A 14080-nucleotide genomic window follows, 5' to 3' on the forward strand; every position below is an offset into this window, starting at 1 on the left:
ATAAAAACCTTTTCCAGCAGCCTCTTTTCACAAAGGTGAAATGCATCCTTATTCTCATGCATCAAATATTAACTAAGATACTGTTTTCCAAATTTGAATAAGTTGTAATGTTTGTTTTTTAACAATTCAGAAATCCAGGCTGAATACAATTCATCAGAGTTTTTTAGACTTGGAGACTAAAGGGTATGGAATTAGGCTCGTAAACATAATCAGCTTATGAACAAAGCCAAGAACTATTTCTAATAAAACTTTAAACTATACCCAACAGAATCAATAATATAATTCTATAAACCACAGATATTCACTTTCACATTCGATTCCATGATCCTATTAAGCAAAAGCTCCTAAAACCTTTACCAGGCCAGTCATTATTTTGGAACCTGATTTTGGTCCAGATCAGCTTTTCAAACTATAAGTTGTAGACCATGAGTAATTCAGTAATTAATTTCATGGGTCAAGAATAGCATTAAGGGGGCTTCCCTGGTGGCGCAGTGGTTGAGAGTCTGCCTGCCAATGCAGGGGACACGGGTTCGAGCCCTGGTCTGGGAAGATCCCACATGCCGCGGAGCAGCTGGGCCCGTGAGCCACAACTACTTAGCCTGTGCGTCTGGAGCCTGTGCTCCGCAACAAGAGAGGCCGCGATAGTGAGAGGCCCGCGCACCGCGATGAAGAGTGGTGCCCGCTCGCCGCAACTAGAGAAAGCCCTCGCACAGAAACGAAGACCCAACACAGCCAAACATAAATAAATAAATTAATTAATTTAAAAAAAAAAGAACTTGCTTCCTTAAAAAAAAAAAAAGAATAGCGTTAAAAAAAGAATGGAATAGACAAGTATGAGTACATCACATAGAGTAAGGATAAGCACTATTTTTGAAACTTGTTTTATATAAATGTACTTGTTTTATATAAACACACACACACACACACACACACACACACACAAGGTCTACGGCATCATGCTGTAAAATGTGGGTCATAGTCAAAAAGTTTGCAAGTCAAATATCTAGCTCAATCCACTTGGTTCGCAATCTACACGGGGAGGGGGCGGAACTGGGACTCCAAAGTTGGGCCCCAAAGCTGCTCTACTACACCTTCAAAAGGCCCCTTAAATCCTGTGCTCTTTGGGCTCCTCGAAAAAGCCAATAAAATATGCTTTTCATTTTCAAATAGCATTTTAAATAAAATTGATTCCGTGAGAACTGACCAGATTTCCAAAAATAATGATTTCCAAAGGCACAATGAGGTCTTGCGAAAAAAGTGACATTTTAAAAATTTCAGCGTTCTGAAAAATTTAAACTAGAATGGGTAAATCATGTATAAGCATTATGGGTAAAACTGTGAAAAAAAATATTTTCAAGGATAGTGGTATGTTCACTCTGTAAACATAAACGCATAAAAACGTTCATTTATTTTCAAGCAATGGTTAAACATTTATGTAAATTTTACTTTAAAATTTTATATTTAAATATATTCTGGGTATTCTCAAATCATTTATTTTTTGTTATAATTCTCTCTCATGTTTGGACATGAAAATTGGAATTAAAGGCTTAGTAAAGAAAGATATAAGGGTGGGAGGGAGGGAGACGCAAGAGGGAAGAGATATGGGGACATACGTGTATGTATAACTGATTCACTTTGTTATAAAGCAGAAACTAACACACCATTGTAAAGCAATTACACTCCGATAAAGATGTTTAAAAAAAAATAAAAAGATAAAAAAATAAAAAAGAAAGATATAAACCAACTAATAATTTTTAGAAAATACATGTATGCACAAAAATGCCTTTTGGTTCTAAGAATCATATGACATGCAGTATCTGAGATTATTTTAAGTCCATCTATATCTTACAATAAATATGTTATCTGACGGCTTCTGCATTCTATAGCCCCTCTAAAACCTCACAAAAACTTCTCTGAGAAAAACAATTTAACACAGGCTTTACTTGCTCAAGACAATGGAATGTTCCCATCCGGAAGAGAGCCGAGACCCACTAAGTGAAGAGCTAAGGTGTGGTGAAGCTGTTCACAGTCACCCACTCTTCAGGAATTCAACTGCGAGCTTAGCACCGGGCTGGCACTCAACTGCCGGTAACTAAGTCACCAGCACTACCTGTAACTGAGGGCACCACCCCCGGGAAGAACGGCAGGTGGGGCGGGTGGGTGCGGGTCGGCCACGGAAAGATGCGCACTCCCCGGACCCAGCGCTAGCGGGCACTCCGGCCCTGCCAGGCGCCTGCGCAGGCCGCTCGGCCCCGCCAGGCACACACTTACCTCGAGCGGAACGTTAAGGCGAGGCTCACGGGACCTGCTAGGGGTCTACGGGCGCCGGAGGAGAGGGTGGCAGCCCCCACCTGCGCGCGGCCGAGCGGAAAGAACTGAGTCAATCACAGCGTGACTCGGGCTGACGTCAGCGTGCTGCTTGCCTGCAGTTTAACTTTCCACTGCCCGCCGCAACGATTCCAGGAAATGTAATGACGTCGGCCCTTTGAACCCGGTTAGCTGAGAAGCAGACCATTTTAAACAGGACGGAAGGAACAGCAGGCTCACAAACACCCCTGACGCGCTGGGTTTCCTATTCTGTCTTGCAGCTACATTTGAACACAGCAAGAAAATCGGAAGCTTACTTTTTTTAACAACTCGAACAGAATGTGTGTTTGACTTGCAGCTGCACTGGATCTGCAACAGGTTGCAGATGAATCAACAGCTTATTTTAGTAGAGCAAATGGAGACAGAGAGAGAGAGAGAGAGAGAGAGAGAGAGAGAGAGAGAGGGAGAGAGGATACAGCCTTGGTCAAGGAAGCAGCACAGTACTGAGCAAAGAAGCGGTTACATTCAGATGCCTTCACAGAGTGCCGAGTATATTCAGTTACAGATTAGAAGGAACGTCTTACTCCTCAGCTACTAGAAAGTTAATACTTTTTGAAACACTCAGAGGTTCCTAAATAATTGTTCTAAACTTCAAAAACAATCTTGCAGAATTTCAATCCCTCTTTAAAATTCTTACCTGTTTCGTCTCCAGTTACAGCCATGATGGGCTTCTGCATACAGAACTGTCTTGCTTCCCCTATCACAGGACCACATAAAGTGTTCCAAACCAGCAAGCATGTGCAGGGTAAGTAGGAGTACTGACATCACAATGACCTCACTAGCCTATCACTGCCATCAATTTGCTTTGTCACAGACGAGCTCACTGAAACCAAACCCTATAAAAACCCTTCCTGTAATAAATCATCTCAATGTTCTTGTTTCTCATTTTTACATAAAAATCGAGTTGTGCTCTGGCAAAAAATACATCTCATTAGCATTAAAAGTTACATGGCTAGTTCTCATGGGGCTACTTTTAAATTATTGTTCTGTCCAAGGTTTCTAAGTAACCAAAGTAGGCAAAAAGCTTATATATTTTTCATAACTCATAGGAGAAAAAACACAGATTAAAAAACAACTGACGGGCTTCCCTGGTGGCGCAGTGGTTGAGAATCTGCCTGCCAATGCAGGGGACACGGGTTCCAGCCCTGGTGTGGGAAGATCCCACATGCCACGGAGCAACTAAGCCTGTGAGCCACAACTGCTGAGCCTGCGCGTCTGGAGCCTGTGCTCCGCAACAAGAGAGGCCACGATAGTGAGAGGCCCGCGCACCGTGATGAAGAGTGGGCCCCACTCGCCGCAACTAGAGAAGGCCCTCGCACAGAAACGAAGACCCAACACAGCCAATTAAAAAAAAAAAAAAAAAAAAAAAAAAGATATTCATCTGTTTAAAAAAAAAAACAAAAAAAAAAACCTGACAATCAACCCAGAAAAACGCTGTGAAACACACAGAAGTGTATTTCAGACACTTCTAAATTCACCAAGAAATACCCAGCCACCTTAGTTTACTTGACACATTTTTATTTGCTACAGTGACATATAATCCAGCTGTTTCTAAGATGACATAGAATTTGCTAATTTCACTTGAAGGGCATACATACTGAAATTTTTAAAATTCACTGTGCCAAAAGCAGTAAGTATTATATAGCATTCCTCCATAAAAATTATGGAACCACATGAATTTGCTGATATTTAACATTTTGGGGCCACAAAAACAATTTCATGTGGCTCAATCTAATACACTATTTTGCTCAATTAAAATCCCTTGAAAGAATTTTGTGATTTAAAAAAATTCATGGACTTCCCTGGTGGCGCAGTGGTTAAGAATCCGCCTGCCAATGCAGGGGACACGGGTTCGAGCCCTGGTCTGGGAAGATTCCACATGCCGCGGAGCAACTAAGCCCGTGCACCAAAACTACTGAGCCTGTGCTCTAGAGCCCGCAAGCCACAACTACTGAGCCCACGTGCCACAACTACTGAAGCCTGTGTGCCTAGAGCCTGTGCTCCGCACCAAGAGAAGCCACTGCAATGAAGAGTAGCCCTCGCTCGCCGCAACTAGAGAAAAGCCCGTGCACAGCAACAAAGACCCAATGCAGCCAAAAATAAATCAATTTATTTAAAAAAAATCAAATAGATTATCTTTTAAAAAAAATCATAAATAAATCACAGTTACTATTCATAAAATTTTTAAAATATATCCAATTTCATTTGGATCACTTAATGAAGGTTCAGCACATGAAGAGCTGGATCACTATTGGAAATTTAACGATTACAAAGTTAGACCAAAGAGCGGCACATGTTCAACAGTAAAACAGACCACAGCCCAGGGGAAAAAATGATCTGCATCTCTACTGCACAAAAATAAGTGACATGTCACTGATCTTGTATCTTGATCAATGGGTTTACAAAGCCCATTCCCTGTATGATTAGGATCCAAACCATTCTTACGTCAGTGAAAGGGCATTCCACCACATTCTTGCCTTATTCAATGAAGTACCTCTAGTAAGGCAGGGATTTCACATTCAGACGCTTAGGAGGCGAAACATGAGGGAGGATCCATGTTTCCAGTAATTCTCCAGGGCACATAAACTGAAGACATCCTGGCTAAGTAAAAATGTCTGGGGACCAATGGAGAGTCCATGAAGGATTCTTTTCCATCCCAGCCACACCTAAGGGCTTGGTTCCAAGACTACTAGTCAACTTTATTTCAAATTTGAGAAAGTTCAAATTGATTTTAATCTCAACATTTCTCTACAGACTTCCCTGGTGGCACAGTGGTTAAGAATCCACCTGCCAATGCAGGGGACACGGGTTCAAGCCCTGGTCCGGGAAGATCCCACATGCCGCGGAGCAACTAAGCCCGTGCGCCACAACTACTGAGCCTGCGCTCTAGAGCCCACGAGCCACAACTACTGAAGCCCGCACGCTCTAGGGCTTGCATACCACAACTGCTGAGCCCGCGTGCTGCAATTACTGAAGCTCGTGCGCCTAGAGCCTGTGCTCCACAACAAGAGAAGCCACCGCAAGGAGAAGCCCGTGCACTGCAACGAAGGGTAGCCCCCGCTCGCCGCAACTAAAGAAAGCCTGCGCACAGCAACGAAGACCCAATGCAGCCAAAAACAAATAAATAAAATAAACAAACAAACAAACAAAACACATTTCTTTAAATTGGCTCTTAAGTGCTCAATAACTATTAGTGGTAAAAAAGGGTAAAGGAAGGAAAGGAAGAAGGGGGGTTGGTTGCTTGGCTGACTAGTGCTATTGGTACGGTTTTAATAAATCCCCTGGACCAGATAAACTCGGTTAATCAGCACACAGGAATAGTAACATTTTCACAGAGGGAGTGTATTTCACTGTCATTCACTAAATGGTTATTGAACATTTATCATACGTTAGGGACTGTGCTAGGGACTAAAGATCCCTGTCCAAACAGAAGTCACCATGTGGGCAGGACACAGACAGTCACAATATGGTGGGATACATGCCCTAAGAAGGTGCAGGGGTCACACCAGCCAGATTTGGAAGGTAGAGGAAGGCTTCCTAAGGAAGTACTGTCCCACATGAAACCTGGATAATGCACATGATTGTGGAGGTGTTCCTGTCAGGGCACATGGCTCTGCATAAGGCCCCTAGAGCGGAGAGGGGCCATGGCATATCACAGGAAATGAAAGAAATTCTGCACAAAAGAGGGAGAAGTTGAGGGAGAAGCCTAGTAAAGGAAGTAAAGCCTGGATTAAACAGAGGTATGGTCTTTGTTAGGGATTCTGACTTTGTCTAACAAGTAACAGGCATTCACTGAAGGATTCTGAGCAGGAAGCTGACGCAATTACATGCATATGAATTTTAGAAGCCCCACCCCTAAGTGTAGAAGTGAGCGCACAATGGGGAAAGGGAAATGCTGGAGGCAGAGACTTTGTTTTTAAGAAATACTAGTAGCTCCCAGAATCATTGGGAGGCATCAACAAAAGAAGCCTAGCTAAACTTTCAGGAGCAACTCCCAAAAAAAAAGGCCAAAAAGGGAGCTGCTATCTCTGGCATGATTAGGACAATCAGGATGCTGTCCCACAGCTCCCAGCTTCAGGGCAGCCGCCTGGCAGGGACTAGGGATCACGGTAGCACAGGTCAGAGGGGATGGCAGCCGGAACGAGGACTATGACGGTAGGGGTGGAGAGGACTGAAGAGACGTGTGCTACAGGAAGAAGAATGGATGGAGAAGGGGTGGGAGAGTGATGGGTGACACCCAGGTTTCTGCATGAAGCAACAGGATGGAGAGTTACTGAAATAGGGTAACAAAAGGAGAACTGGGGTGGGAAAAATGGATGTGGGGTTTTGGACTTCAGGCGTCGGAGATGTGTGCCATGGGCAGGGATGAGGTCATCCAGGGAGAGCAATCAAGCCAGGTGGAATAGGGCGCGGGATGCAGCCCGAGTACCACCACCAGCACCTACAAGCTGGGCAGAGGCAACTGGAAGAGGGGGTACAAGCATCCAGGAAGTGAAGGAAGCAGAGGTCGGTAGTGCTAAATGCTGCGGAGGGATCTATCAAGATGAGGGCAGAGACTCACAGAGAAACTGCTGTGACCTTTCAAGGGGATGACAGGGTGGAAGGTGGACAGAGTAAGACAAGAACACCCACGGACCCCGCTATGTTTAACAAAAAACTTGAACCCCTGGCCACCATTATTTTTAAGATGGAGAAGGTGAAGAGAAAAGAAAAGGAAAAGAAAAGGCAAGGAGAAAGAACAAGAGGAATAAAGATTGGAAAGGAAAAAACAAACATCTTACTTGTATTTGATACAAACATTCATGTAGTATCACAGGGAGATTCACCAAGATTCAGCATATTATTAGAAGTAATTAGAGTTTAGAAAGGTTCATAGATAAAAGGTAAACTTAAAAAGATCAATATTTCTCTATACCAGCAACAACCAGAAAATGTAACAGAAAGCTACCACTCATAATAGCAAAACAAACAAACAAAAAACACCCCAAAAAACAAAACCCTAATGGGTTAAACATTTAAGAACTAACTGAACAAAAAGTATGAGAGACCCCCATGGAGAAAATTTTAAACTGTTAAAAGAAGTTAAGATCTGGATAAGTGAAGACATTCTGTGCTCCGTTGGTGGGAATGTAAATTGGTGCAGCCACTATGGAAAACAGTATGGAGGGTCCTCAAAAAAATAAAAATAGAACTGCCATATGATCCAGCAATCCCACTTCTGGGTATTTATCTGAAGAAAATAAAAACACTAACTCAAAAAGATATCTACACCTCCACGTTCACTGCAGCAATATTTACAATAGCCAAAACATGGAAACAATCTAAGTGTCTATCGACAGATGAATGGATAAAGATGTGGTGTATATATTATACAATGCAATTTAAATCAGCTATAAAAAAGAAGGAAATTCTGCCATTTGTGACAACATAGATGGACCCTGAGAGTAGCATTATGTTAAATGAAATCTGTCAGAGAAAGACAAATACTGTATGATATCACTTATATGTGGAATATAAACAAACAAACAAACAAAAAAATCCCAAACTCATAGACACAGAAAACAGATTGGTGGTTGCCAAAGGTTGGGAATGGGGGGTGAGCAAAAAGGGTGAAAGGGGTATCAAAGGGTACAAACTTCCAGATATAAAATAAATAAGGCCCAGGGATGTAATAATGTATAGCCTGGTGACCACAGTAAACAACACTGTGTTGCATATTTGAAAGGTGCTAAGAGTAAATCTTAAAAGTCCTCATCATAAGAAAAAAAATTTGTAACTATATATGGTTAAGGATGTTAACTAGACTTATTGTGGTGATCACTTATTGTGACTATACAAATGTCAAATCATTATGTTGTACATCTGAAACTAATAAAATGTTATGTGTCAATTACACCACAATAAAAAAAGACTTCAGTTCTCCCTAAATTAATGTATAAATTCAATGTAATTTCATCATTGGTTTTATTATTATATTACGTTATTATTATTTGGGAACTCAAACTTATTCCAAATGCATATGAGAGAACAATAGTTCACAAAAGCTAAAACGGCTCTAAAAAAAGTTAAAAAGACAAAAAAGGGGCACTTTTTCTGTGACAACAAAACTAGTGTGGTGCTGGCACGCAGAACAGAGAATGCTGAGACAGATCGGGGCTGCATGAGGCCTACTTACTGCACAGTTAAGAATGCCCATAAATCAATGGGGAAAGGACAAACCGTTAGCAGGAAAAACTGGCTCCATATGCGGAGAAAAGATAAAAATGGGTTCCCACTCAACACTATACACAGAGGTGGACCGCAGGTAGATTAAGGACATAATGTGAAAGGTAAAACCATAAAGCTAACAGAATCAATGCAGAAAAATATCTTTGTGACTTATGGAAGAAAAAGAGTTCTTAAAACCCCCAAAGTATAAAACTTACGTATGTATTATCGATGCAGAACACAAAACATTTTTAAAAACTCTCCTTCTTAAAGTATCAGTAGTTTTTAGTAGATTTTCCATATAAAAAAAAAATAAAATTGGAAGAAATGAGCATTCTTTATGATTTTTCATTTAGACATATAGCGTTCATGAGTACTGGGAAAAAAGAATGGGTACTTTAAATTTATATTTAAAAGAAAACATTAAAGCACTGGATAAGTACTATGGATTTTTTTTTTTACTCCATAAATGTCACCACTTTAGCTCTTCATACACTTTTATTATAGTCCATATAATACCGAAGAGTAAAGCTCCCCAAATACCTAAGAGTAAAGCTAATTATCAAGAGATTCATCAATTATAATCTGCTTTTTTCTATACTTGCAAGACTTTCAAACTAAAAGAACTGATATTACTTCCTTTGAAATTAGTGCAAATAGACCAAGGGGAATAGAATTAAACTAAAACACAGGATTTTTAAAGTTGTATTGAACACATTATAGTTATTTGAGCACAAATGAATGAAATTAAAATAATGTATAATTCAATTTTAACTGAAATCTTAGGTTACCCTAAAAACTTAGAGCTACATCCCAACTGCTTTATTTCGCTACTCAGCTTTCATTAAGAGGTAGAACAGGTACCTCAGAATTCAAATATACTAAGAATGGTCTAAAGAAAGAACAAAATCAGCATTTGTTTTGAAATGAGATGTCTAGAAAGCAGACTTGAGTGTAACAACTGGGGAAAAACCCAAATTCAGCGCTTCAAGGACTGGATACTTAAATCTTCCTACACTAGGTACTAAAAACATACTCAGTACATTTCTAACCCCCAAATGAAGAATATTTACTTAATTAAAAACTTCAATCATGTTTTCAACTCCTTTTTTCCATTATGCTACTCTGAATTTAACTTTTCTTTAGAGCCAATAAAATCTGCTAAAAGTTGAAAATTGTATAATTTATTTAACTTATGGTTTAATATACTAAAATATTTCTTCTCCAAGCCTTTTTAAGTCCTCCCTCCCTCCCCTGAAAATCTACCTCCTGTATATTTCAGAAAACTATGAAATCACCACTAAAGGGAGTGCTATAGTAACCCACGGGTATTCTAAATGTATTAGATGAATGACATATACCTTGAACCACCACCTGGCTGCCTGGGACAAAGAACTGCTGTGTGCCATCTGCTGACTGTGCTGCGTACTGTACAATTGTAGCACCTGGCGGAGGAGCTCCTGAATTTGTCATTGTTAATGCCTGCAGTCCCTGAACACCATCAGATCCTGGGTTAGAAATCTGGATTGTTCCACCTTGGGCTATAGCAACTTAACAGAAAAAGAAAAGAAAAATTAGAGAATTTCAAGATTCATTTTTAATAATCCCATATAGGAAGAATATACTCTGGATCTATTTATTACCAAAGCTTCTCATTCTCAAGTTACCCTTAATTCTCTATGCTGAATTGGTAAGGGGCTCCTCCTTCATGGGGCAACACTCTGAAAAAGCTCAAAACACTTGAAAATATCTTATATTAAGAACTGTTTGAAATACACAGAACTCATGGAGTTGTCCTCCTCTCTGGCATCCATCCAACTAAATTATTTAAGAGGAAGAGTGGAGATCAGACAGGGAGAAAGTCCAGGTTTTGATTTTCTCCAGTCTTTCATATATTTTTAGTTATAGATAAACAACATTCTTCTAACATTTAAGAAATGGTCAGTTAAATTCCATTGAGCATTATGATTACAATGAATTTATAATTTGTTCAGGTAACTACTCGTCTAATTTATCATCAAAAGAAAGTAGCTTTTAATGAAATATATATATACAGTATATAGCTTTAAAACATATTTATTAAAATATACATTTCTATATATTTATATACTTATTAAAACCTATGTATATTTTTAGACTTGAGGTTTTAAAGCTCAAGTCTACAAAACTGTAACCTTTGCCATTTTGACTATGTCAGGAGAATCCTGAAATATAAAATGTTAAGTTGGAAAGAACCTTAAAAGGTAACTGTATTGAAAGACTTTGTGCTACATTTACCTCTACAAAGTGTCTTGAACTGTAGCTAATGGCAACAAATGTGAGGTAGACTTCCTTTAAATACTGAGACTTGCCAGCCATGTTTAAAAATTAACTTATTAACAGAAAGTTTCAAAAGAATAATTGATCAAATGTTATGTTTTTAAATTTCACTCTAATGGACAAATAAGTACTATTTAAAATATCTGAGAGTTCTATATACTTTAACATAAAGATGACAACTCCATGATTTAAATTAAACACTAGAGGTTAAGTGGAACAAGGGCTACTCTTTAAAAAAATCACATATAAACCAGCTAGTTAGACTTTACAATGAAGATAAAAATGACACATAATCAGAATAATGCGACACCTATAATTCAATGTAAATGCCTTACAGGAATGCTGTAGTAGTGTCTAAAATATAGTCTGAATATTTCTGAGTCATTCCCTAACTTAGTAACGGCATCTAAGCAAAGGTGACAATCTGATTGAATAAAACTATCAGAACTATTGGTAAGATTAACAACCACCACCACAAATCTGCAGTTCTAGGGCCAACACAGAAAGATGGGTTAACATTTTTAAAAGATTTCAACACAGAGGTGCTGTCTGGTTTTAGTTTGTTGGCAGGCTGCTATACGATTGACAGAAACTAAAGAATCAGTTACCAAAATGTCAACAGCGCTGTGGTTGAGAAACTCTGAAGCAACCTCACTTTATTTGTCTGGCTCATCTAGAGCATTATATTCCGTACACATTTTAAAAACAAGATTTCACCATGACTCTCCAAAGATTTCAAGGGTCTCAGGACTCACCCCTTAATAATAAAAGGGTTTGAAAGAAGTCTGAAAAAGAAGAGATATTGTTTCCTTGGATCTTCATGGCTGGACATGAATGAATTTCATATGTTATCATATATTTGAATGAATATTTCCAGTTGATAGTTTGTTGTCAAAGAAACAGTGCTTTAGAAATAACAGACATAGGCAGTGTAACCACAATGTTAAGAAGCACAAAGCCTAGCATACAGCAGGCACTCAATAAATATGATGAATGAATGGCTATCATTTCAAGACAGAATATATAAAAACGACTTAAGCCACGTGTGAATCCATAAGAGTTAAATGAGGGCTTCCCTGGTGGCACAGTGGTTGAGAATCTGCCTGCTAATGCAGGGGACACGGGTTCGAGTCCTGGTCTGGGAAGATCCCACATGCCGCGGCGCAACTAGGCCCATGAGCCACAATTACTGAGCCTACGCGTCTGGAGCCTGTGCTCCGCAACAAGAGAGGCCGCGATAGTGAAGAGGCCCGCGTACCGCGATGAAGAGTGGCCCCCGCTTGCCGCAACTGGAGAAGGCCCTTGCACAGAAACGAAGACCCAACACAGCCAAGAATAAAAATTAAAAAAAAAAAAAAAGAGTTAAATGAAGTATGGTTTCAAATTATAATTATAGAACTTAATTTTCCATATGGACAATACAATTATCAAGTTTTTGAACTAGTAAAAATTCTGAGTAATTTCTTCAAAGGATAAGAACCATGAAATAGGTAGATAAAAATCCTTACTTTCTTCTTTTCATACTTCATTTTTTTCACTTTTTTTTTCATTGTTTCCCCATAGTTCCAACCAAACTTCTTTGCTCTCATACCGTGCAAAGCTGATATATCAAGAATCTGTTCCTCTTATCATTTTATTTTCTGGTCATCATATAATTAGATGTGGAAAATAAAAGACAAACACACGCACACAGAAGTTGGAAAATGTTTCTACTGATGAGTCTTGTCTTTTAGCCTAACTTTTTTTATACCAAAGGCACTCTTGATTTTGGCACTATCAAATGACAGTAGACCCTCCCATGTAAAAATGTAGCCTCTCAATTGACAATATTCCCAATGTGTGAAGATTTCCCAATGCTTCAGGATACGAGAAATAGGCTCTGTGGGTGTGTGTGTATGTATTCAAAATATTTGAGGACGAAACTTTTTAGGTTACAAAATATTCAAGGATAGCATAATTTTTTTTAATAAATACACATCAATATAAATTAAATAGCAGGAAAAACTAAAATGAAATTAACTGAATGAGTTTAGTCATGTCTTGTTTTAGCTATTATTTTTTTTTAACTTATGGAACTTTTCTAGCAAACAAAAGGTGAAAGAATTTTGTGTCATTTATTTTCCCTACCCACTCATTCCAAACCTTTTTCTGTGTCTGGAGTATTTTAAAACAAATCTCAGACATCATATCTGGCAAATCATTTTAAAATAAAATCACTGGCCCATATCAAGGCCATTAGCAACCACTGAAAATAAAACAACTTTGTATTTCCTACTAATTTTACCTTGGGGACCTAGGTTTTATTAATGCTTTCTTGGACTGATGCATGCAACTGAGGCATACAAGCTTACACGTACGGCCACTTTGTTGTTTGTAATGAAGAGTCCACACAAGTCTATGAATACTGATTAGGATTCAAGCAGAAGTAAAAGTGGTTTATTATTTTAGAGTATATGCACACTTATTTTCCTCTTTTAAATAATCCTAATAACATTGCAGTTTGATGAAATAATCTAAATTGAATTACAACTGAATTAGATTATATAGTCAATTAAATTCTACTTCAATGTCCATTATTAACTGATTCAATCCTGATAGTATGTTATCTGCTCATAGTAGGGATGGGTAGAGGTTGAGCTCTGTTGTCCTAGTTGCTCTGGGACGTACCTAACTTTTGGTCCCGTAATGTCTCAGATGAGCTATACTCCATAATTAAGTAGGTCGCTCTATACGCACAAACTGAATGTTGAACACACTGACCTTATGTTAAAAAAGTTTGTCTAGAGAGAATGTAATTCGTTAATTAACTAAGTATTTTTCTACTAAGTTAGTTTTAGTGGTTACACAAATGTCTTCATATACATTGTTATATAGTTATGATATTTAGCCTCAAATCAGAATTAACCCAAGTATGGTCTCCCCATCCCCAACTTACCACAGACAATGGTAACCAGGATGCTATCATATCAACTAGTCTAGGCAATAAATTCTTTAAAAATTCCTGGTATAAAAAATTGTGTTTAAAAAAATCTGCTACTTCTACTACTCATTGCCATTGAGCACTTCTCTCCTAGAGCGATTAATATCATTGAAGCAAGGAAAATACTACTTACAGGATGAAAATTCAAGAGTTTTGATAAAAATTTTTTTAATTAAAAAATAATATTTTAAAGTCTTGTATAATCAA

At 38.7% G+C, this 14080-nt stretch overlaps 1 protein-coding gene across 35 annotated transcripts in view; it reads right to left on the reverse strand.

Moving 5' to 3' along the window:
• CREM (cAMP responsive element modulator) overlaps window positions 1-14080 on the reverse strand; it is a 100177-nt gene that overhangs the window by 43123 nt on the left and 42974 nt on the right. For 18 of the 35 annotated variants that reach the window (XR_014260532.1, XM_082449853.1, XM_082449855.1 and 15 more), the window contains one exon: window positions 9936-10124. The exons of 12 other annotated variants lie outside the window; for them this stretch is intronic. Coding sequence is in view for 21 of the 23 variants with exons in the window: in XM_082449853.1 (XP_082305979.1) it covers window positions 9936-10124 (189 nt within the window). In the remaining 2 variants the exon portion in view is untranslated. Of the gene's footprint in view, window positions 1-2271; window positions 2471-3004; window positions 3153-9935; window positions 10125-14080 lie in introns of those variants that run through there. 5 more of the 35 variants (XM_082449848.1, XM_082449847.1, XM_082449846.1 and 2 more) reach the window with 4 other exon arrangements.

This window comes from Balaenoptera physalus (assembly GCF_965194825.1).
Source record: "Balaenoptera physalus genome assembly, chromosome: 2".
Classification (NCBI taxonomy): domain Eukaryota; kingdom Metazoa; phylum Chordata; class Mammalia; order Artiodactyla; family Balaenopteridae; genus Balaenoptera; species Balaenoptera physalus.